Source organism: Rhipicephalus microplus, chromosome 4 (assembly GCF_043290135.1).
Source record: "Rhipicephalus microplus isolate Deutch F79 chromosome 4, USDA_Rmic, whole genome shotgun sequence".
Lineage (NCBI taxonomy): Eukaryota > Metazoa > Arthropoda > Arachnida > Ixodida > Ixodidae > Rhipicephalus > Rhipicephalus microplus.
The window spans coordinates 106,022,828-106,048,020 of NC_134703.1; the positions used below are offsets into that span (position 1 = coordinate 106,022,828).

Below are 25,193 nucleotides of genomic sequence, written 5' to 3' on the forward strand. Positions count from 1 at the left end.
AACTTCGCGCCGAAGCTGCTCCTACATGCTCTTTGGTGCCTGCATGTGCCATCATCTGCTACGTTGTGTGCCCAATTCGAGCTCCTATAATCATCATCATCACTTGACGCTCTCTCTGTAATGTTGGTGACAGCGTATAACAATTAAGTTTCACTGCAAGGACTAAGCAGTGAATGCTACAGCAACAAATTAGAATTTTATATGAAGTACGGTATTACTAACACTTTTGTATCAAATCTCCATTGAAACGCCGGGTATATGACGGCAGCATCGTGGGGCAAAGCGGTTTTCGTACTCGGCTATTTCAAAGTGAAGTAAGCGGGCCATCTGCTAATGTCTGCCATGATAATGTGCGCGTCACTGCCCTTGAGGTGTTACCACACGTACGCTTTGCAACTTGTCAGCGCGAAGCATTTCGATGCAGCACCGTGCCCTGTCCCTGTGGAGAGAGAGTGTGATGCTACGTCAAAAAGCCATGGTTTGCAATGCGTACATGTGGTCAGACCTTTCTGGCCAAAGTTCACCCCCACACCTCCTGGCAAAACACAAGCGGGGCATTTTCTCTCTGTTCGAGGAGCCATTCACAAGCCACACTTTCGGGACGATGTCAGGAGGTGTACCCTTTGGACAACAGAGATAGCTGGCTCGTTTAGATTTTACATAAGCTGCATTGGTCACAAGCGCTAGCACGCTGTATGCGCACATAGAACGTATGTGCTGGGCGACGTTATCGTACGGGACGTGACAGGTACGACAGAAACCTGCCAAGAGTGTCGATATCATCGCTATACAATGAAAGGAAACATTTGAGTTCTTTTGTATTTTCATTTGTACATGTCAGCAATTGTTTTATCAATGCGAGTACTTATAAAAAAAATTGTCTGAAGAGCGTTGAGCTGGGCACTGCACTACTTACTCTATTTTTCTCTTTGTTGTCGTGTCGGTTTATGGACCTGAGCATAAGATGTTTTAGTTTATTATTTTTATTTTATGGTGTCTTATTGGGTTTGAAAAGAAGATAACTTTATTAGGTTATCTTCAATTGCTCATGTCAGTTGTGCTGTTTTATCAACGTGAACTCTTTTAATTCGTCTGAGGTCTAGTCAAGTGTATGAAAGCATTGCTTATTTTTTTTTTCTGAATTGCCACATTGTCAGCTGTGATATTTCAACAATGAGAACACAAACATTTATACGTATTATTTTTACAGGTCTGGTTGTTTCTTCAGCATTGAAGGTTAACTAAAAACCACTTAAATTCATCATGTTTCTCAGAAATAAAAAAAAAGAAATAACGGTGATGTTTAAACCCAGAAATCTGCTTGAATTGCTCCAAAACACACCTTTTGTTGCTCCGAAGTTGCTCCGAAGTTGCTCTATAACTCCCTTTTTACCGCTTCAAAGATGCTCCAAAACAGCATTATTCTTGGTTCCTGAGCTGCGCCAAATGACTGAAGCCCACTTCCATCCCTGAAGTTGGCATCACAGTGCAGTGAGACTGTCATTAAAGCTACTGTTTGTTTTGAGAAAGTAGCTTTAATGGTGGGCTACCTTGAAAACAGATCAAGCTTCATGCTTTCGTTTCTCTTGTAATGGGTTAAGGGGGGACGTGGCAAGTAAAACTAATTTTTTTATTAATGTACTGTTTGTGATGAAATTTGGTGTGTGTATGTGGATGATTGTGAGGATTCCAAATATGAAAACCGTTTTCAAATACCTCTTGTACTTTTTGAGTTACAAGCATAATTATACTAATTAATGCTCTTCCCACTTAAAGAGATAATTATTGCTAAATGAAATTATTTTTTCATATTATTATGTTCCCAAAGCATCAACTTGTGCAAAGAAGCTATTAGTTGATTTTTCTAGTTCTTGTAACCATAAATAAAATTTCCAAAACATGGATGTTGTTTTGCGCACACATCGCAGTAATTATAAAATGTGTTCTAAAAATTTTAAATGATGAGTAAGAAAAGAGATAAAGCTTTATTGCACTGCTAAAGGCCTCCTGAGCCTAGTGCAAAAAACGGAACGACTCTATCAGTCTTTGTTAGAAAATGACAGATGTTCTAGCGAAGGCACATAGGCGAAAATCAAGAGTTGAGAAAACTGACTTTGAAAGTTCACTCTTGTTTGGAAGTTCACAACATGCCTAAAACACTCAGAATCCTCCTGGGCAGTAATCCTGAGATGCTGTGGCCTTGGCCTCTGTAGAGCGCAACCCAGTTTTGCGCTTCTTTGTCGTGGAACAATGCGCCTTTTGAGCCCTCTTTACCCTTTTGGCATCCTTTTCGGCTGCTCGCCGCAAAGAGCAGTCTCCTGGATTGAAGCCCAGTTGAGCAGTGATCTCTTGCAGCGCACTCTTGCAGCCACCATTGAAACGGCAGACTGCATCTGCAACTGCACTTTCCACACTTCGAAGGGAGGCGAACTGGCTCTTGGACTGGAGTGACCAAATGAGGCTGTTCATACTCTCCACAGCGTTCTGGGTTTTTCCCTGCGCACACCTTTCAAGGAGCTCTTTGTTCGAGAGGCGCTTGTAGATTGGCAGCAGTGCCACTCGCACGTGAGGGGGCAGTTTATGTTTGTGAGGCGGCAGCGGCTCTCCCTTGGCCAATGCCTGATTGTGCGGGCACCAGGAGTCAGTCCCACTTGGGCACAGGTTGTGGTGTGGATCCTGGTCTGTGGATGTTACATGGTAATAAGTGGCCATGATGGCCCTCTCCATGCCAGGAACATCGTTGGGGTGGCTCTTAATGGCCCAGCCATAATAATTCGTCAACTTCTTTATCAGGCCCTGCGTCAGCCGGCCTTTGCCACCCATGCTCAGTCCTCGGCCTTTGGATTTGTGCTCATCAAGAAGTTTGCGCAAGGAAGTGCCCATTCTTTTTTTCACATGGTTCACACACTCCTGTTTCTTAATCACCATGTAGCCATACACCTTGTCTTGCGTGAGGGCAAGGTACGTACGGCTGTCACCGTCGCAGAGCACATTGATGTATCGAAGCTTGTACTTGGTAAACGATCTTTCAAACATGATCCTAGCTGCTTCTACTTCCATTTGGCCTGCATTAGCATCGGTGTTCTTTTGGCACTGTGGCTTGTGTTTCTCAAGCCACTCCTCATAGTTGTCGTCACCAGGCTTGGGGCCAACAGCACAGCCTTGGCAGTAGTTGGACAGGACACAGTGGTCCAAGACCAAGCCTGTGTACAGCTCGATTACACAGCCCACGCCAATATGACTTCTGTGCCCCCTCGTCATCCACGTGCCGTCGTAAATGACGTCAATGTTGCCTGGCACTCCTCCTAGGTCCTTGTAAATGTCATGCACCTTCTGTGCACTTTCTGCTTCAATGCGGGTGGCAGCTGATGTGGTGGCAGTACTTCCTTTGCAGTCTCTGGTAGGACTTGTGGTGCAGTGCTCGATGCGAAATGTCCATCGCAGAAAAAATGTCATTTATGGCAGATTGTTTTCTGCCAACTGACTGCACAGCCCTCAAAGCACGCACGTTTACCTCAAAGGGGTTCGTTTTTTGTTGCCCGGAGCACCTCGGGGACGACCACGCACTGTTCACTCTGCCACAATTGTCACAAAAAAGTTCCATCCTCGCCGCGAGTCCAAGGCAGTGCGTAGTCTCGAGGCGTATCGACCCTTCGTCGCACTTGTTGCACTTTACTGACGAAAGCAGACCGTTCAGCATCTTCTTATTTACAATGAAGAATGTGGAGTCCTTACCGCCGTCATTTTCGTCGCAGCCTTCGTTCAGAAGCTCGAGCTTCCGCTTTGAAGCGGACTTCGATGCTACGGCATCCAAAACATCCCGCCTTGTCTGCGCCCGCTGCGCGATTTCTTCACTGCTCGGAATCTGGGCCGAAACTCGCGATAGAATGTTCGACGCGCGCACGCCCGGAGTTGCAACGGCTGCCGACGCGGTGCCACCGCAATCGGGTTCGCGAGAGCGTCCATCACGGTCGACGGCATCCGGCGGTCTGACATACGACGATGTGGCACCTTCCACACTCTCGGCCTCACAACAATCAGCGAAGGGTCTGAGTAGAGGCTCCGTGACGCTTGAAGAGCATGCTCCGTCCGGAACTGCGACTGGGACGGCAGCCGCAGTCGTCTGCCCTTTGTTCCAAGCTTTCCGACGCTTGCCGTACTTGTGGACGCTCCGGAACTTTTTTTGCGGCAACATAGCACCGCAGTATGAGCAAGCACTCAGAAGAGACCACCGATGTAAACAAAGCTTGGTAAAAAAAGCACGCGAACTATCACAAAAACAGCAAACTGGCAAAAAACGAAGCGCACGCCGGATGATTCTCGACACGGCGGCCGCAGATGCGCTCGCGCTTCCAAGGTTGCCAAGGTGCGCGGCGCAGCTTTGACCAGTAAGAGGTCGCGCCTGCTACCACGTGACCCGCGCAGCCAATTGCCGTTCTTCGTTTTCGTTTTTTTACTTGCTCCTCGCGCTTTTATTTTCACTCGGCGAAATACGAGACCGCGACCATCGGGAAGCCGGCTTTCTCCTCTTTCCAAAGCTACCAAAATGGCGGCCCACGGTCAACAACTTGGCGCGTTTGTGCGGCGTGAACAACACCGTTTCAGGGGCTTTTTTTTCGCACTTTTCGGCGACTAGCCTCGGCAAAAACACTATTTGCGGGATTTGTAGCGCACGTTTCGCTGTAATATTTTAGAACAAGGAAGTTGAAGGTCTGAAGATTACGAAAAAAAATAAATCAGAAAATCGCATATTTTGACCAAAATCGGCACTTTACTTGCCGCGCCCCCCCTTAATTGTTCTGACTCGAAAGGTGGCTCTCATGTTAGTTTTTACTTAGTCATGGGCTCGTGCTTGAATGTATGTGTCTGTAAATGTGATTACATAGCACATTTTAGTACAGTTATGCTTACCAGTTCAGTGGTGCACTTATGCTGAATCTCGTACCTGTGTTCTCTTTCAGATGAAATGCTTTATGGACTTTAAACCTGGAGGTGCACTTTGCCACATCTTTGCTGCTGTCTACAAATTTAAGAGCGAGCAGGGATGGTGAGTTCAGAGTTTACTGAGTGTGTATTTAGTTCATGTAAATACACAGCCGTCGACCGATTTTTCAGACTCCAAAAATTCGGACTGGTTTGATATTTCGGACTTAAATAGTGCACTGTCAGGGTTCTAATAGGGCTAATGCATTTTTTAGACCAATTTTTCCAAGCAATTCGACCCCGAAAGTTGGATTTTTCGGACCAGATCGCTTATTTTGAGCCGCACCACGGAATATTACGGACGCCGCCATGTTGGATTTTCCGCCGGCTTGACTAAGCTTAGTGGCTTAATTTTAAAATGGCTTTTCTGCCTCTGATATTGGAAAGCCAATGTCATATTTCAAGTTTCGGAGGCCGTGTCTGCTTTAGAAAACGCGGCACGGGACCATTTTTTCGTCTTCGGTCAGCCATAGTGGTTAGCCCTGTCGTCATCTCACCGTACAGGGAGGAGGCGAAGCTGCGCAGTGGTGAAGTGAATGTATGGTTGTAGTATGGTCCCTAGAATAGTGAATGTGCCTGCCACAATGACATTTTTCGCTCGTGCGTACGATGAAAATTTCATGCGCAAAGCCTACAGACGAAGAAATTCTTCGCCAGGTTATGCCGCAGCCGGAGCGCGGTTCGGAGGATGATGACGATGATAGCCCGCAGTTGTCAGCGGCGGAGATCGCCACTGCGGTGTCGCTTTTGTCGGGCATTTACGGTGACGATGTAACCTTGGCGCAAATACGAGCGAACCAAATTGCTTTCAAGCGTAGTATGAGGCAAGGCAGAATCATGGACTTTTTAAAGCCTGCCTGATGTAATAAAGTTCATATGTCCTTGTGCAGCAGAGTGGCACAGTGAAAAAGTGCTTGGCTCATAAAGTTCATATGTCCGACAAAAACAAATTTTTCAGGCTGTTTGATTTTTCAGTCTTTTTTTTGGTCCCCGCCAGGTCCGAAAAATCGGTCGGCGACTGTATACATTATTTTATTCAGCACAACGTCATTGCTTTCAGTCGCTAGAATTTGCCACGTTTGAGCACTTTTCCAGGTTGTTTGCTGCTTGCAACAAAAGTCTCTTAAATGAACAGTTTATATACAAAAGAAGTGCTTATACTGTAGTGAGTGTAAACAGGCTGACGATGGTGGTAATTTATTGCATTCATGCTCGGAGTATTATGCATTAGCATCAGTTTTTCAAGAATTGAACAGCTCTATTTAAAACACTTTTCTGGTAGTGCATGGCTAGTTTGGGATGCAGAGATCTGATGAGCTCATGGCGAGGTACTGCATGAAGCCTTTATGAGTGCTGGATTACCAGTTTTTGAAACTCTTTCGTCACGTTAGTCGAAAATGGCTCTGAAAACTGCGCAGTAGTGCTGGATTACCAGTTTTTGAAACTCTTTCGTCACGTTAGTCGAAAATGGCTCTGAAAACTGCGCAGTAGTTCAGGGTTGCAGTGCAGAAGTGTACAGTGTTGAGAAGTTGCTTTCTCCACCCTAAGTTTTGCATGTACCAGATGCCTACATTTGCAAAAAACAACCCGATTTAGTGTTTGCTCACTGCGTGCTTCTCTTGTTACAGGCGCAGGTTTGACTTCCAGTCCCCGTCGCGCATGGACCGCAATGTGGAGATGTTCATGACAGTGGAGAAGACCCTGGTGCAAAACAAGTGCTTGTCTCTGCCTCATATTTATATATCCTCTGAGGTGAGCCTATTTTGTGGCTTTCTCTAAAGTTTTTAAGAAAGAACAGTTCGGAACTATTTATAAATTAGGTGTGTCTGGTGATAAAAAACTGTCTCTAGTCTGGTTCGCGATGCCATAATGTTGACATCAATGCTCTGCAGCATTTGGGAGATGTGAAAGAAAAAGGTTTCTACAAGTCTCGCCACAGGGTAAAAAATTCAGATTTGCAGAGTATTGTACTATGCATGATAAGCGCAGCTGGTTTCTTTTGGTGCGTTTGGTGCGTTTATGGAGGCGGAAATGTTGTAGGCCCGTGTACTCAGATTTGGGTGCACGTTAAAGAACCCCAGGTGGTCTAAATCTCCGGAGCCCTCCACTACGGCACCTCTCATAATCATATAGTGGTTTTGGGACGTTAAACCCCAAAAATCAATCAATCTTTTGGTGCGTTTTGCTGAGATGTGCATGCTGTATGGAAATACCCTTTGCAATGTCATGCATGTGTCTGCGTGTTCTGCTCAAAGCTCGTGCAGCATTTTGCTGCTTTTAAAGGAGCACCTGCACAAGACATACGTGTAAATTGTTGTCTCTTTTGATGCAGGTGGAGAAGCAGTTGGTGTCGCGCCTAAAGGACATTATCAAGAGGCACCAGGGTACTATTGCAGAGTCCCCAGATGATGCCACCCACATAGTCTACCCACCCGTGCCCACGACGGATACCTCTGGTTTGTGATGTCGAATTTTGTTTGACGAGTATTACCCCAAAGCTTCGGAAAGGCTATAGGCACGTATGTTACACATATACAGACGAATAGCAACGCAAGCAGCGTGGCTTGCTGTTTTCATCACACACTGACCTTAGTGGCAATTGAAAGATACTAGAATATTCTTTGATTGTATGGTAGGTGACTCTAGTGACTTTTTATTACCATGCAAGCTACTTCTGCTTGAAAGCAAATGTGAAGTAGCAGAGAATACGAATTTTGTGCTGTTCATGTTTATTTCCACCTCCACTGAACAGTTGATGCAAAAGAAAGCTGTTGTGGGAAAATTTCAACACTGTGAATTTTGTTCACCAGCAAGAAAAGAAGACAATAGCAGGCTCAATTTAGTGGTTAAACCAGCTGTGACCCAGCCCATTCTAAAGCATGAATTCACAATGCTTTTCGAGATTTTTCTTGTCTGGTCGTGGGCCACTTGTGGGGATCTTTTTCTGATCGAACATACAGAGGGCATATCGGATGCGAGGTATACCGATATGGTATTTTGACGGTTGCAGATCTTTGCGAGTGTTGATAGGGTGCTTCACTTTGCTGTAATTTGTGGCTTCATGCCTAGAAATCTCTAAATTACATCGCAAATGCTTGAACACGTCGTATAGTTAATGCTGGCATCATTAATTGCAATCAATTTTACATTACTTCCAAGTACCCAACTAAAACCATAAAAAAATTAGCGCCCTACAGCGAGGGAGCACCTAAGATCGCCTGTGCTCAAGCTATGGGGTAATTAGAAGCGCAGTTTTCAAGTTGCTGCTCTGTGTATTCATCTTTGTGAATGGCTTATACGTAGTCAATGATTTTTCATTTGTACTGCATTGTAACTCCTTGCGTATAGTTTGTATAGCCTGCCCTTCTTGCCCACCCCCCTCGTTTCTCTCATGCAGAAGAATACGTGCGCTTGGTGATGAAGCGTGATCGGAGTGCTCTCATTCACTGGTGGTATTTTCCCGACAGGTGAGTGTATGCCAGTTGTATATTTAGAGGTACAGTTAAACCTGGATATAATGAAATTGACAAAATCTCGGAAAAATTTGTTGTAAACAGGATTTCCTTATATGCAAGTTTAGTACAGAAATTCGAAAAATGAATGCTTAAATAAATAAAAAGAGAACTGAAAGCAGAGCTAACCCAAAACACTTCATTAGTGGTAAAAAAACTGCGCTATTAGTGTGATATTGAGTGTGTGGAAACTATCGGCGGGCTTTTTCAGTACGCCGAGTTGGTGCAAGTTCGCGTTGTGGTAGCAAAGGCAAAAGCTCGCGTCAGAAAGTGAAAAAATCTTTAAAATTTGCGGATAAGATGGCAAACGCGGTGATAGAGATGCTTTTGCAAACGAAGTTCAAAGCGCACTTGATGAGGACGCAATCTCACGTTCCATGCAAAGCGTGCGCGTCCGGGCTAACGGCCGTAGCTGTGCCGGTGAAAAGTTTACTCTGACACTTACCGTATTTACTCGATTCTAACGCGCCCTCGATTGTAACGCGCACCCGATTTCCGCGACGAAAAAAAAAAAAAAAGTAGGACATCAATTGTAACGCGCACCCATTTTCCGCGACGGGAGAGAAAAAAAAAGTCCGTAGGAGTCAACTTTTGCACATTGAGAACAAGTATTTGGGTTTTAATGCACTAAAGTTTCACAATATAAAACACAGTCAAACAGCCAGCCCTGTAGCTAACATTGAGACCACTACGGCGGCGTTACGAGTTGCGTAATAGGTCAGTCCTCGTCGCTGTCAGACAACTCCTTATCACTGTCAACAGCCCAAAGCATTTCATCCTCGGTACCGTCCATGGCATTCGAGATGCCACATTTTTTGAATGCCTTGATCACCATGGCTGATGGTATTGCACACCACGCGTCCTTCACCCACGCAGCGAAGTCTTGCAGAGAGGCGCGCTTCATCCTGTTGCCTGGCGTGAAATCATGTCGTTCATTGATCAGCCAGTCGGTGTAAAGCGCCCGCATCTTGTCCTTCAACGGCTTGTTCAGGCAGACATCCATCGGTTGAAGTTGGGACGTCATGCCGCCAGGTATGACTACAAGGTCCGTATTGCACGCAGCGAGCTTGTTCTTGATCCGCTCGTCGAGATGGCACCTGAACGCGTCGAGCACGAGCATCGCTCGCAGGCCCAAACTGGCGCCAGGCCGCTTCCGCCAGACGTGATGGATCCAATCGGCGACCAGGTCCGTCGTCATCCAACCTTTCTCGTTGGCTCGCACGATTACACCACTCGGGAAAACGACTCCTTTCGGGAGAGTTTTCCGCTTAAATATCAGGTACGGGGGAAGCTTGTGACCATCTGACGTGCAACAGAGCATTGCCGTCACCCTAGTTTTTTCGTGGCCCGATGTCAGCACGCGAACTTGTTTCGCCCCCTTTTTCTCGACGGTTGTGGTGCCAGGCATGTCGAAATACAGAGGCGTCTGATCGGCATTCCCGATTTGCCCAAGCAGGTAGCCATTGTTGTGCCGCAAGTTGAGGACGAACCTCTGAAAACTGAGGAGCTTTTCTTCGTACTCCTCCGGCAACTTTTGGCATATGCCCGTTCGCCTTCGGAGGGAAAATCCTTTCCTTTTCATAAAGTTACTCAGCCAGCACCTGCTCGCTTTGAACTGGCTCCGCGTTAGCCCTTTTTCCAGGGCTAACTGCATAGCCCGCACTTGAAGCAGTTCCGTCGTCACGGGCCGCTGTGCCGCTCGCTGTTCAAGCACATACTCGGCGAGCAGCTCTTCAATTTTCGGAAACCGACCCTGCTGCGGTCCATTGAAGCCTTTACGTGAAGCCTTGCAGTCCACAATCTTCTGCTTCTGTTTCCGCCATTCCCGCACGCACGTTTCAGGAACTCCGAACGACCGCGATGCGGCCCGATTTCCGTCCGTTTCTGCACACGCGATTACTTTTCTTTTGAAAGCAGCATCGTGGTGCACTCGTCGAGTCTTCGGAGTCAGCCCTTCCATGCCGTCGATGTGAATGCACTACGATACGACGAACTCCTCAGCACACGTACGAAGTGCCGCACATGGTAAACACATTGGCAGAAATGGCCGACGCGCCATGCCAACGCCTCCTCTAGAAAGATGCCCGAGGAATGCCTCGCGCTTCCAGCAGAGTTGGCCTGCCTTCAGTTTTAAACAAGCTCCGCGCGGTGGCGCTCGCGACCAACACTATCATCACGGCGACGGGCGATACTAGCCCAAGCGTTTCTCATCTGCGGCCCATAGGGGCGCGTAAGTCGAGAGTTGTTCGAGACCTTCAACTGTGCACCACTGTTTTGGAGGCTATGCAAAGTGTTGCGTTGTTGCACCGTCCGCCACAGGTGACGCTAGCGACCAAGAACATTTTCAAAATGAAGGAGAGAAAGGGCATGGCAACTGTTTTTTTTTCTCATCCGGCAGGCATCTTCTTAGAGAAGGCGTGGGCCATGCCGACGCACATAGGGGGCGGCCATTTTTGACGTGTCGATGGCAATAGAATGACCCTATTCATTTTTTTTTTTGTTTCGTACTCGATTCTAACGCGCATGCGATTTATGAACTTGCTTAACCGGAAAAAAGGTGCGCGTTAGATTCGAGTAATTACGGTAATCAACCTTCCTCACTTGGCAAGCTTATGGAGCTCGCGCAGAGCTATCGTGGTCTTTTTTTTTTCTTCAGTTAACGTAAAAAGGCCATGCAAGTACGGTGCAGAATTCCTGATCACAGCCAAGTTTGGGGTGCACCTATTATGCGTGGAAATAAAAAAAAAAGGACTTTTCGTGACCAAACTGGGGAAGCCTATTATGCCAGTAAGTGTGGTATTCATATGGTCCTGGATAGGCCACACTATTGTTAGCTGGGGCTCTAAAGTTTGAAGGCTACTACAGCTGCTGTGTATCGATATTGATAATTTTTTTTGCGCTCATCTCTGTATTTAGCCCTACACATATTTCAGTGCTGTAGATTGCAGACGAAAAAGTTTCGCAGGGCTCCTATAATAATGATGCCCTGGATTAATCCACAGCTTTGTTTCGTAGAAGGTACCACAGTCCTTGTCTCACTGCCATGAGCAGCTAACTATTGTGCTTATTAGAATTTCTCGCATACTGTATGAAATAAAAAGGTGCAATTTCTTTGCTGACTTTAACACATACTGCTACTATACACCGGGGTTTTTTAAACTAAGTGAAAGCCTGCTGTTCCGTTTGGATTTCCTACGAACTGTAGAAAAAAATGCAGCACATGACCAAGTGCACATCTCTTACTATCTTAAAAGGTCTTGAGGAGTGCCACAGCTGAAAGGCTAAAGAGTATGTCTGCCCTGTATCTTGTTTAGGCGTGTGCGAATAGTGGATTTTAGGTTCGAAGTGAAGTTAGTGATTCGCTTGAACAAGTTTTGAATCAAATTTAGATTATATATATATTGCATATTAAAAATGAATAAATCTTTCTTGAACTAACTAACCTGCACAATATTTTAAAGAATTGAGACAAGGCCTGTGCGAATTCTATTTCTTTTTGCTCAAAGGAAGTGAAACAAGTATGAATACTAGCAGGATTTGACTTTCAAATGATCACGTGTAAAATATGTTAAACTTTAAATTTGCTATACTTGAGTATATAAGCCAGTATAACAAGCTCTTAAGCTTAATAAAAATTGATGAGCTATAATAAAAAATAATGAATCAATGTAAATGTAAAATGTTCATTTAACTTAGATGTGGTGCTTTGTGGCAATGCGAAGTTTTTCTGATAAGTATTTTCACGGCTTAGCATGACTTTAATGCAGTGTAACCATCGTTACAGGTGGTTACATGCGGAATAATATACACTTACTCGTTCATTTTAAATACTTTAAATTTTTCAATAGTTTAAATTTTAATCAAAGCAAATTTGAATATTTGATTAATATTCCCACAAGCCTAATCTTGTTGCATCCTCTAATCCATTTTCTTGTGTGTTTCTGCTTGTTTGCAATGCTCAATGAAAATTCCTCTCAAAAGGCAAAGAAGCGGTACATTACTAACTTGTCTGTAGCAACAGCCTGCGAAATGCACACAAAATTGTTAGCAGTTATGTGCTTTGATGATTTTGTTGCACCTCCTTGGTGTTTGTCGCTGCAGCTTTGACACCTGGGTGTCTGGCCTAGACATTGACATGGAGCCCGACTCACCTCAAACACACACCGGACCGTATGAGGTGAGTGCTGTCATTATATTTTTGTCAGGCCAGGGCATATAATTTAACTTGAATACGTTGCCTCTGTTAATGTTGAGCATGTGACACATGGTGTGCAGTTATGCTTAGTTAGCTTTCGCACTTCTGACGTGGCGTAAGGTACAGTTAACATTTGCAGCTGTGCCTGAAAATTTTTTTAAAATCAGGAATAGCTAGGAAAAAAAGGTGAAAGGAAGCAGTCATAACCACTTTTTAAGTGTTCTTTGGTAGTGAAGTGTAGTTTCTCCAGGCACTTTTGTATGTAGCGGTTCGTCGCCGTTGGCAGCGATTGTTTTACCTTGCTGCTGGTTTATGGATAGTTATTGGCAGCTGGTAGGGCAAATGTATTTTTCAGCTTTAGTGTTCAGGACAGTATCAGTGGGACCAGCCAAGGGTAAAATTTTTACTTGGAATTTTGTGGGTTGGAGTTGCATCGTTGCCAGGCACTGTGCCATATTTCTATATACCAATTGTTGATTTGTGTCCCTTGCCACAATGGGCCCTATGTGTCAGCTGTTGCTGCACAATGGTCGGTCTACACTGGCTGTTGAAGGTATTCATACTAAAATTTCTGTGAATTCCGTTACTGTTGTTATCCATCTGTGTTCAGGCAAGATACTTACCTGAATTAACTTTGTTACACAGGTCAATGCCAAGTGGCTTGTAGATTTAGACGAGTACAACGAATGGATGAATGAGGAAGATTATGAGGTTGAGACAGATGCCATGGTAAGTGAAGTTACAGCATTAGTCTGGGCCTTCTAATTTTGCTGCATTGCAACAGTTAGATGTGGGCATGTTTTTCAAAAGAGCATGCTTGCATGCGTGTGCGTGGGAAACATTGTCTAACGACATTTGAAGCTAAACATTTAGACTGAATCACTTGTATGGAGGCCATTCGAGACTTTTATATGACTGCAACCAAAAAGAAGTGGTCTAATTCTTTCGATATTTTGGAACCAACCATGTTTTCTCATCAGGGTAATGATGGAGGTGCCTACGTGCTACACTCAAACCTCATTATAACAAAGATAGATGTCAACCAAAATAAGTTCCGCATATCCAAAATTTTTTTATTGAGGTTATTTTAAACTATTTGTTGCAAGACTATGCTTCATTTATTTCTTTTACTTCATTGTAACCAACATTTTGATATACCGTAATTACTCGAATGTAACGCGCACCTTTTTTCCGGTTAAGCGAGTTCATAAATCGCATGCGCGTTAGAATCGAGTACGAACAAAAAAATTACGGTCAATCTATTGCCATCGCAAATCCAAAATGGCCGCCCCCTACGTGCGTCGGCATGGTGTGTCGGCTATTTCTGCCTATGTGTTTACCATGTGCGGCACTTCGTACGTGTGCTGACGAGTTCGTCATCTAGTAGTGCATTAGCATCGACGACGTGAAAGGGCCGACTCCAAAAACTCGAGTGCACCACGATGCCGCTTTTAAAAGAAAAGTCATCGCGTGTGCAGAAACGGACGGAAATCGGGCCGCATCGCGGTCGTTCCCGAAACGTGCGTGCGAGACCGGCGGAAACAAAAGCAGAAGATTGTCGACAGCAAAGCTTCACGCAAAGGCTTCAGTGAACCACAGCAGGGTCGGTTTCCGCAAATTAAAGAGCTGCTCCGCGAGTATGTGCTTGAGGAGCGAGCGGCACAGCGGCCCGTGATGACAGAACTGCTCCAAGTGCGGGCTATGCAATTAGTCTTAGAAAGAAGTCTAATGCGGAGCCAGTTTAAAGCGAGCAGGTGCTGGCTAATTAACTATATGAAGAGGAAAGGCTCTTCCCTCCGAAGGGGAACATGCATATGCGAAAACTTTTGCGGAGAAGTACGATGAAAAGCTTCACAGTTTTCAGAGGTTCGTCCTAAACTTGCGGCGCAACAACGGCTACCTGCTTGGGCAAATCTGGAATGCCGATCAGACGCCTCTTTACTTCGACATGCCTGGCACCACAACTGTCGAGAAGGGGGCGAAGCAAGTTCCCGTGCTGACATCGGTCCACGGTAAAACTACAGTGACGGCAATGCTCTGTTACACGTCAGATGGGCACAAGCTTCGCCCGTACCTCATATTTAAATGGAAGACAATCCCGAAAGGAATCGTTTTTTCGAGTGGTGTGATCGTGCGGGCCAGCGGAAAAAAAAAATGGGTGCGCGTTGCAATCGATGTCTTACGTTTTTTTTTTTTTTTTTTTTTTTTCGCGGTGGAAATCGGGTGCGCGTCACAATCGAGGGCGCGGTAGAATCGAGTAAATACGGTATATGTTCCTTATATCAAGGTTAGTACTTTTAAACAGTCCTGGAGTCTTGGGGATAGAATTGTGTGGGCTGCTGTAATCGACGTTTTGTTCCAGACATGCATTCATTCATCCTTTTCTGCTATTCCATGGAAAAGTGAAGAAAAACGTGTCTAGAAGGAGCCGTGAGCTCTCTCTCACCATTTGGTTAAGGTGCTCGGCTGCTGACCAGAAGGTCGCGAGTCCGATTGCGGCCATGGTGGTTGCATTTTAATGGAGGCAACATGCTGAGAAGGTGCTGTGCAATGTGAGTGCACCTTAAAAAACAACAGATGGTGGAAATTTCCAGAACATACCACTACGGTGTCTTTCATATTGTGGTTTTGAGAAACTCGAGATGTCAAAATCGTTCTGGTGATCATTAAGCTGTGCTGAATCAGACGTCAATCCAACTCCTTCCCTACCGTTATGCGCTTGGCAGTGGTTTTATTCAGATCCTGATGATCTTCCTTTTCATTTCCAGGGTCGCAGGCGGTCTCCCAGGGGAAAGTACACTTTGGATGAGGTAAGTTAGATTCCTTTATGTGCTTTGAATAGAACAGCTCTAATGAATTGAAATATGAAAAAAAAAAGATTATTGAGCAATATGGTGCATTCAGTGTTTCAGCCATTCATTTATAGTCTGTTTTGAATATACACCCAACCTTGCACTTTATATTAGGAGCAGTAATTATCAACAGCCCATTTTGTGTGAGCATGTTATGAAGGGTCATGTTTGAAAGCTGCTCTTTTGTCTTATTCCTGCGAGTTTTCAAATTCTTCGACTCTGGTGCACCATACTAGCTCTCCTTAGGTTCCACACATGTGCTTACATGTCCGTGGGCTTGCTATAAATGTTGAGTCAACTAAAATGACTGTGCATGCTGTGCTATGAGTCAGTTCCAACAAAGCGCCGCACATATCGCTGTATGTATGACTGTCATTCATAGGCAGCTTCAGGCTGTCTCTGTCTATTGCACCGGGTGAATTTGTGAACTGCGGTTCATGTGTTGTAGCGCTAACTTTTGTGCGGGAAAGGGTGCAGCGTTTGGTTTATTTGATAAATGTTTTTAAGGTGAAAGCCTACCGTATTTTCGCGCGTAGAACCCACACCAAAAACCCAAAAATTTCAGTGGCAAAGTGGAGGTGCGGATATGCGGGGTTTTTTCTATAGTGTTGCTTCACAGCAATGCGTGTTGTGCTGTGAAGCCCCTTAACAGTGTAGTGAAGGCTACGGAGGCGGTTTCCGCAAATTCGTGTTGCTCCGCAAGTAGCACGGCAGCTTGCGGCTGATTTTGGTTTCACTTGCTTGCATCGTTGAAGCGTTTAGAAAAACATTCGGCAAGAGACAATTCTATTGTTCAGTGTAAAATCTCACTGTCACACCACAAGTATATTTTTTGGACGTTCGCGGCCGCTCAGTGACCCTCCACATGTCCCTACGTCACGGACGCCATGTTTACTTTTAGAAAGGGCTTGCCGAAAAGGTGGTGCTGTCTAAGAAAGTTCCATAATAAATAAAGTAAGTTTCATAATAAATAAAGCAGTATTTATTTCAGCAAAGCGAATGAGATGTTATAGTGCCTATAGAAATATCAGTAAATTAATGTACTACTTTTTAACGCGGTAGCAGGCATGCATTTTGGTTCTGTAGTTTCCAGGGTGCTGTTACAGTGTACTAGAAGGGGTAGTGCTGTCAAGTTGTCGCCGAGTGTGAGCGCTCTTTACCTCGCTGATACCGCTAGTTCTCCACATCTCGACCCGTTCGCCAAGCCTAAGTCGATCTGTTCGGTCACCATGAGTAGCGTACGGCGGCAGGCTTTCACGGTACAGCAAAAGCTTAAAATCATCGCCGTCGCCGAGGAATTTGGAAATCGCGAAGCGGGAAGACGGCACGATGTGGACGAGTCCTGCGTGCGACTGTGGAGAAAGAAGAGAGCCTACAAGCCGCGCACCACGACCGTAGGTCATTTCGTGGCCTCAAGACCGGTGCCTACCCTGAGCTGGAGGTGGAGCTAGTAAAGTTCATTAAAGATGTGCGAAGCAGTGGTCACGCCGTATCGACTGAGATGGCCCAAGTGGAAGCGCGGCGACTTTCGAGGGAGCTAGGCCTACCTCACGAGTTCCGTGCGAGCCGCGGATGGCTGCACCGCTTCATAAAGCGGCAAGGGCTCTCAATCAGACGGCGGACTACAATATGTCAACGCTTGCCGGCTTCTTATGAGGAGAAGCTGCTCAAGTACCAGAGATATGTAATTGGCCTGCGAAAGCAGCACAATTACACATTTTCTCGCAAATCGGCAATGCGGATGAAACTCCTGTTTATTTTGAAATGCCGTTGGACACAACGATTGAGAAGACGGGCAGCAGTTCGGTGAGTGTGCTGACCGGCGGGAACATGAAACTGCGCATCACAGTCTTGCTTTGTGCCCTCGCCGACGGCACGCAACTGCGACCGTACGTCATCTTGAAAAGGAAAACTCTACCAAAGGTTCATTTGCCTGCCGGTGTGGTGGTGCGTGCACACGAGAACGCGTGCATGAACAGTGACTTGTTCGTAGACCGGATCAAGACTGTATGGGAGAAGAGGCCCGGTGCGATGCTCGCAAAGAGGTCCATGCTCGTTCTTGACTCGTTCCGCGGCCACACAACTGAGGAAGTGAAGGACCGCCTTTCGCGCAACGGCACCGGCATGGTTGTTATACCCGGTGGAATGACGTCAATGTTGCAGCCTCTAGATGTGTCGCTTAACAAGCCCTTCAAAGCACATGTCAAGCGCTATTACGCCGAGTGGATGGCCGAAGGCTGCTACGACTTGACGCCGACAGGTCACAAACAACATGGATGGAACCGAAAATAACCTTGTGCATGATAGTGAGGACTGCGGCTCAAGTGATAGCTCTAGCGAGAGCAGCGACAGTGAGTGAATTGGGACTGGCCTTGCAGACAGCGTATTCTGCTTGCTAAATAAACTTTTTCTGTCTACGTATGTGCTATGTTGCTTGAGCAGTAGCTTTTGTACAGCCTTTCCTGTATATCAAATGTGCGGGCAATACACGAAGATTTTTTTTTTCTTTCTCGGTGAGCTGAAAGTGGGGGTGCGGATTATATGCAGGGGCGGGTTATACGCGCAAAAATACAATATATGGCTCATCTGACATCACAGCACGCCCACTCGCGTGACAGTCTAAACTCGCCGCGCCAGTGCATACACACATGATGGCAGCATGGTGCACGTCATGATATATTTTCCTAAGGGTGGCAGCATTGGTGTTTAAGATTCTAATGTGTGTACTCAACTGAAGGACAGTCGTTCGCCTGTTCATATTGTTTTCCTGCAGAGCACTAAGGAATTCACGTGCCAAATTTTTATAGGTGGCAGCAGAATGTGGCCTTTCTAGTGTGTCTTTCTCAGTTATTTAACTCGTCTAACACAAGCCCTTGCTCCTTGTTTGCAGCTGCTCTCTGGTGAAGGTGAGAAACGCGACCGAAAAGGCATCAAGAAACGAAAGAGGTCTCCGTCCCCTCTCTTGGACAAGCGGAGGCGCAAGGGGTCAGTTTTTTTTTATTTCCAAATGGATTGGCATCAATATGACCTGTGGTCCAGATTATGCACCACAGTTCACTTTACTAGAGATGATAGCACAATAGTTTTATAATTGTGCACTGGAGGGAAATCTCATTCTTATTGTCTATAGAAGCTGAAGTGCATGACATTTATACTTGAATGGAAATGATGGGTAGTACGTGGGTTTGCTTAATAAGGTTTTTCCTTTGGCCGTGAGTGGCTTGGAGCTGTTGGAACAGAAAGTTCAGCAGTCCTGCTTCACTACGGTGAAGCAGGACTCTTTAGGCTCACCGTTTCATATTAGCTCACAGGACTCATAGTAAGCTGTCCTTTTATCCAAAACAAAAGCCAATACGCAATAAATTGAGCCACAGGTGCGTTCCAAGTGAAGACCAGGCAAATTCATGTACTACCCATCATTTTCATTGTGGCTGAATGATTGGAGTGCCACTGTTCCCTCTTGTAAATATATTGTGTGAAAGTCTATGGATAGCAGTACTGCACAGCGAGATGGGACTGGTGCCACAGGTTATGCAACGTGGCGTTCCCCACAAAGTCGTGCGGAATGTGCTCTGACAAAGGGTGTGCAGTATGCGTTGCATAGCCAGTGTAGCACGTAGACCACTTACACAGTAAGTGTTCTTGCAGTGCAGTATTTGGTACCACATTTTCTTAGAGGCAAAGTCTTCCTGGCCCACTTTCACCTACCTTATGTATAATAATGTAAGCAATCTCAACATATTCAAAACTAAATTATCTTGTCCTTAGTAGAGGTCTTCATTGGCTAGCTACTGTGTTTATTCGCATTTACCCTGTTTACCCACATTTACTCACATTTGGCACCAGTTGAAGCTTTGCAGATCTTTGCCAATGTTGACTATGTGCTCTTATAATTTTGATACGTTCACTTAATCTCAGTTCATTGAGTTGTATCCCAGTATTTTTGTCCTACTTTTCCTTGTTTGATAGTGCACATTACTTTGTACAAAAATATATTCTGCCTGCATTGACTGACCTAGCTTTCTATATTTTAATGGAACTACCTTACTGATACATGTTATCAGGCTGCAAAATAACGTTCTTCACCCTTTATTGTTGTGTCATTGATGCTTCTTTGTATTTGTATTGACCACCCTGCATGGACCATGAGTCCACAGTATTGAATAAGTAGAATAAAGTTTTCAAAAAATAGCGTCACATTAAGTCCTAGTGTAGAAAATGAGGCGCTTAGGTAAACACACATTCTTTGCAGCAATGGTCCATTTCACCGTTGTATGATCGCATTTTCTCTTCATGTCTCAGTAGCTCTCATGGAACTTTTGAATGAATGTAGTGATTATGCAGTAGAGACAGATAAGAGACTCGCAGCATGTTGCACTGGAAATTGGAATTCGCTTTTGTTCTAGGAAGGAAGGAACGAACGCTGGTGCAGTCTCTGAAGTTGTCAGTCAGTTTTCTGGCTAAAATCGTATTGAAAGGGACGCGTTTGCTGATGGGCACTCTTAGACAGGCTTTGTGCAATCGAAAAGCACTAGAGTGTGTACACATTTTGTTGGTTATTGTAATTGCGGTTGGCAATCATCGAATTCGAGCACCCATGGAGAAGTGAATGTGTCCTCATTCAGATGACAAAATACTTTCCTAAAACTGGCAAGTTTCCTGTAAACAAGAGACGCTGCTACTTTTTTACAGTTAGCCTGCTAGGCCTTTGTATATGTCTGACTGTTGTGCCGAATGTTCTACATGTGCAGAGGGCGCAGCCCGGCTATGGGTAAAAAACGCTCATTCCGCGATGACGAATCTGACGACCTGACTAAAGACATGGAGGAGCCCTCCCCGGAGCCCAGTTATCAGGAGGTCTCCATTCCCCGAAGCAGTGAGTTTGTTGTTCGTGGTGCATGCATGGTAGGAGTATTTAGAAAGAGTGGTCTCTCTTCTCGAGCGATGTGCTAGTGGCATTGAGCGTATTGGCCAGTGTCACCAGCATCCTTTTCTTTAGGAGAAACTGGCAAGTATATGCTGTATTTTGACTTGCACGAACGTTCGTCACAGTTCTGAGGTCTCGAAATGGAAAGCACCACACTCTTAGAACATGGACACAGTAGACGTGGCCGAAACGAACCAAACAGACATTTATTTAACTACAGTGAGACCCCGTTAAACCGTACCCGCTTAAACAGTAGTTAAGTAAAATCCCTCACTAGATGGCCATTGAACATAGTACATTTTGTATCCGCACAAACCGTACCTGTTTATCGCTTATGTATTGGTTAATAAGCAGTATTTCCAATTTTCGTTGCGCATTCGCGGCGGCATGTCGTCCCCCACTGGGCGTTCGGACAGAGCAAGCCCCAGAGATCGAAACACGCCTTGCTTGTTTGTGTAGATGATGATGGCGGCTGGCCCCGCCGCGGTGGTCTAGTGCCGCCGCGGTGGTTTAGTGGCTAAGGTACTTGGCTGCTGACCCGCAGGTCGCGGGATCGAATCCCGGCTGCGGCGGTTGCATTTCCGATGGAAGCGGAAATGTTGTAGGCCCGAGTGCTCAGATTTGGGTGCACGTTAAAGAACCCCAGGTGGTCGAAATTTGGCGTCTCTCATAATTATATGGTGGTTTTGAGACGTTAAACCCCACATATCTATCAATGATGGCGGCTGTGTTGGTGAGCGCTATCTCTTGAATTTTTCTGCAACAAGAAGCACTTGGCAGGCTAGGCTTCTGGTGTTCTTCCCGCGATGGCGCTTCGCACAAACAAGATGTGCGCTTCCTTTGCTTTCTGTATTCCTTTGGCGCCGTGCATACGTGTTCTCTGGTTGTTCCGTGCCATACAGCTCTCGCGTCATTTTTCAACTGTTGTGCATGTGTGCTTGTGCTGCTTTGTACTTGCGTCATCCCGAAGCTAGGACAAAAGCATCGAGTGCCGAAAATAGAGGAGAAATTGGACATAACTCGTGCCATTGAAAGTGGCACAAAAAAATTGGCGCTGGCACGCGAAAAGGACCTGCCATTAACCACGGTGTGTGGAATTTGGAATTTCAGGGAAGAGTTGCTCGGCAGTGCTGCTGCAACTGCAAAAAGATGCCGGCTACGTGGTTCGGCGTTTTCGGATGTAGAGGAGGTGCTGGTGAAGTGGCTACAAGCTGCACGGTCAAAAAATCTGCCCATCAGCGGACCCCTGCTCGTGGAGAAGGCCTTGGTTTTTGCATCGCAGCTCAACCATGACAACTTCGTGCGCAGCAATGGCTGGCTGGCCAGATTAAAGGCGAGGCACGGCATTACCAAGAGGACTGTTTCGGGAGAAGGTGCTGTTGCTGACGTGGGTGGCGCGGAGCAGTGGCAAAATGGTCAGCTGAAGAACATCTTGGAAGACTACGCACCTGATGACATTTTTAATATGGATGAATCGGCACTATTTTTTAAGCTTCTACCAGACAAAATGCTCGCGTTCAAAAGCGAGACATGCACCGACGGCAAGCATGCAAAAGACAAAGTATCAGTGGAGTTTTGCGTAAACTTGACTGAAACGGACTAACTCCGCTCCTCGTGATTGGAAAGTCGGCGAAGCCTGGATGTTTCAAAGGCGCCCGATATCTATCAAGGTTCATCTATCGCAGCAACACCAAAGCATGGATGACTGCAAAGTTCTTTGAGGAGTATGTGCGCCTCATCGATCGTCATTTTGCGACTAAGAACAGAAGAGTTATTATTTTAGACAATGCTTCGGCGCACGTCGCTCTGGACAACCTGACGGCTGAGAAGTTGGCGTTTCTGCCACCAAACACAACAGCGATTGCCCAGCCCTTAGACCAAGGCATCATTCAAGCTGTAAAACAGCTCTACAAGAATTTATTGCGCAGATGTCTTCTCGCCATTGAATGCGGCAAATTATTCTCCATTGACCTGATTGGCGCGATTCAGCTGCTCGAATACTCGTGGCGGCAAGTTGAAGCAACAACAGTTCAAAATTACTTCAAGCGTGCTGGCTTCAGTGTGTGTGCGGGCGACGCAGATGACGCTAGTGACACAATCGACCAGACTTCGCACATAGTAAACGAAGTTCGCGAAACTCTGCTAGCTGAAGTGCTGGAGCGGCAGGGTGTTACTGAAGGCATTTTCTTGCTCGACTTAAGAGACTCGTACAGGGATGCGCAGACATCTCCGGACATGTCCGACGAAGCCATTATTGCCTCAATTGTCGAAGTGTCGCCAAATAGCGATGACGACATGGAAAGCCACCACATGGGTGATCCAGGTTCGACGGTGGCCGAAGCTGCGCATTGCGTCAGCATTATGCGGGTATTTACTGAGAAGAGGGGGCTGGCGGAAAAGCTGGCTCGCAGCATAAGTGAGTTTGAGGCAGCTGTCGTTGCTGCTAGGCTGCCGCGTCATCAAATGAAGATTACATATGTAGCGCCATCATCATCATCATCATTTCTCAATCACCGCGCCGCGCCTCTCGCGCAGCGTATGATAGCTCGAGCTGCGCGAGGATTAGAACGAGCTTCTGGCCTGGCGGTTTGGACGCGCGTAGTCGACGTGGCTCCGCTTCAGGCCTGCAATAAAGTGGCGAGATCGGCACGGCCCCATCGGCCGCCTTCGACGTCATCTCACGTCTCTCTTCTCTCGCCGCTACATTGGTGACCCGGAGAACACGCCCTTCGCCGAGCGGCCCGCGGCCATGTTCCCGCAACTCTGCCCACCAGTGCCGCCGTACCAATCAACTTACCCCAAGGTATGGTTTATGCAGCTCGACGCCGTTCTTGCGGTGAATGGTATCACGGACCAGCTGCTGATGCACGCCATTCTTCTCGACGCCCTACCGGTAGAATTGCGCCATCTCGCTGCCATTTCAAGCACCAGCCCGCAGCCTTACGATGCCCTCTGCACTGCGGTGCTCGCCCGCAGCGGCAACACATACCGTCCGCTTCCGTTTACCCGCACCAGGCAGGTTTCCCCGGCGTCGCAGAGCAAGGTACGAACCGGTCCGCAGCCCTCCACTGACCGCTACCTCGGTACCCCGGCTTCGACTACTCCTCCTACCTCAGATCCAGTCGCACGAAGATCCAAATCTGCACCTGAGCACGACGACCAGGTAGACGACGCTCCCACTTCGACTGGTCTCAGCACCGAGAGAGGCGTCCCCTTGGAGCCCGCGAACGCAGGTCTGTCACTCGTGCCTGCCACTTGCACGTCTTCCTCCACCCCAGACAACTCAGGCAGGTCAGTCTTCACGACGGCAACCTCGCCGCACGCCTTGGAGCCTGCCGCAACTACGGACATCGTCGTGCCTGCTATTCGCCCCCCAATCGCGGAGGCATCGCCGTCGACGGTGTCCGAAGATGACTCTCAACCGGCCTTAACGCGCCATACGTCTTGCAAGCAGCCACTATCACCTACCTCAACGTCTCCCGCAGCTGAAGTTCCTGCCCGTGACATGCTACGACCGAACTTCCGGGATGCTGCCGGACAGACCGCACGTTTTGTACCACCCATGCAGGCGGACAACCACCAGGCTGCCGCGACGAGCACGGGCACGCCATTCAACCCCCAGGCCACGACTTCTGGGCTCCACAACCATCCCTCGGAGCCTTTGACGCTGGACGGCAACTACCAGACGTGTGTCCGCAACGCGGGCTCGTTGGTGACACGAGCGACGACGCCCAATCCTACTGCCTGTCTACCACACTTGACAGCGCACAGAAGAAATCATCGCGTTCGCCGTAAAACACAACGTCCCCTTTTCAAGCGTCCTGCTATGCAGCCGTGCGTTGCAGCTTTGGCCTTCAAGACGGCGCAAACACCTACGAGGTTTTCCCGACGCAAGGGCCAACCACTTGCCGTGCACATGACTAGCCGCAATGCACGGCGTTTCCGCATCCGTCGACTTGGCCACACGCCCCGGCATGCCGGTCGCAGTGCTACGCGGAGGCCGGTGTTTCATCGACAGAGACGTCCGCACCAGCACGACCGCGACGTTGCTCCTTGTCGACAGCAGGCTCGGCACCCTGTGCGCTGTCGGAGACCCCGCTGTGGCTGTGAAACTTCAGTGCTCGGTCATCATGGGTGCGTTCCGGCCATTCACACTATTTCGCCCACATTGCCGGCGCGAGCTCTTCAGCGCCTGTCCACAGTTCCAGCTGTGGGCACGTTTGTCAGCCGCGTCTACTCGAAACGGCGGGTGCGCATTCGAATGGTCCCGCCGCGTAATTGTGGGATGGACGTGTCTATGAACACAGCGACCCGGCACTTCCTTCTTCGTCCCTTGCGCTTCTCCCAGAGTCGCCCACCGGAGACACACTGCTTACGGATGGCCCATAAACGTTCACAAACTGGACTTCCTAAACGGACACCTTGCGGATTTTCGTTCATGTATATAGTCTCTTTCTTTTTCATATGTTTTCAAATCGCGCAAAGCACTAGGGGGGGAGCCCTGTAGCGCCATCATCATCATCATCATTTCTCAATCACCGCGCCGCGCCTCTCGCGCAGCGTATGATAGCTCGAGCTGCGCGAGGATTAGAACGAGCTTCTGGCCTGGCGGTTTGGACGCGCGTAGTCGACGTGGCTCCGCTTCAGGCCTGCAATAAAGTGGCGAGATCGGCACGGCCCCATCGGCCGCCTTCGACGTCATCTCACGTCTCTCTTCTCTCGCC

The 25,193-nt window shown here is 47.2% G+C and overlaps 1 protein-coding gene across 5 annotated transcripts in view; it reads left to right on the forward strand.

The window, feature by feature from the left end:
• Positions 1–25,193, forward strand: part of mor (SWI/SNF- related protein mor) — a 111,394-nt gene that overhangs the window by 12,121 nt on the left and 74,080 nt on the right. For 4 of the 5 annotated variants that reach the window (XM_075893438.1, XM_075893442.1, XM_075893439.1 and 1 more), the window contains exons 3-11: positions 4,962–5,047; positions 6,612–6,735; positions 7,316–7,439; positions 8,381–8,450; positions 12,597–12,672; positions 13,336–13,419; positions 15,459–15,500; positions 18,433–18,527; positions 20,294–20,418. In XM_075893438.1, coding sequence (XP_075749553.1) covers positions 4,962–5,047; positions 6,612–6,735; positions 7,316–7,439; positions 8,381–8,450; positions 12,597–12,672; positions 13,336–13,419; positions 15,459–15,500; positions 18,433–18,527; positions 20,294–20,418 — 826 coding nt within the window. Of the gene's footprint in view, positions 1–4,961; positions 5,048–5,502; positions 5,522–6,611; positions 6,736–7,315; positions 7,440–8,380; positions 8,451–12,596; positions 12,673–13,335; positions 13,420–15,458; positions 15,501–18,432; positions 18,528–20,293; positions 20,419–25,193 lie in introns of those variants that run through there. The other variant, XM_075893441.1, reaches the window with a different exon arrangement.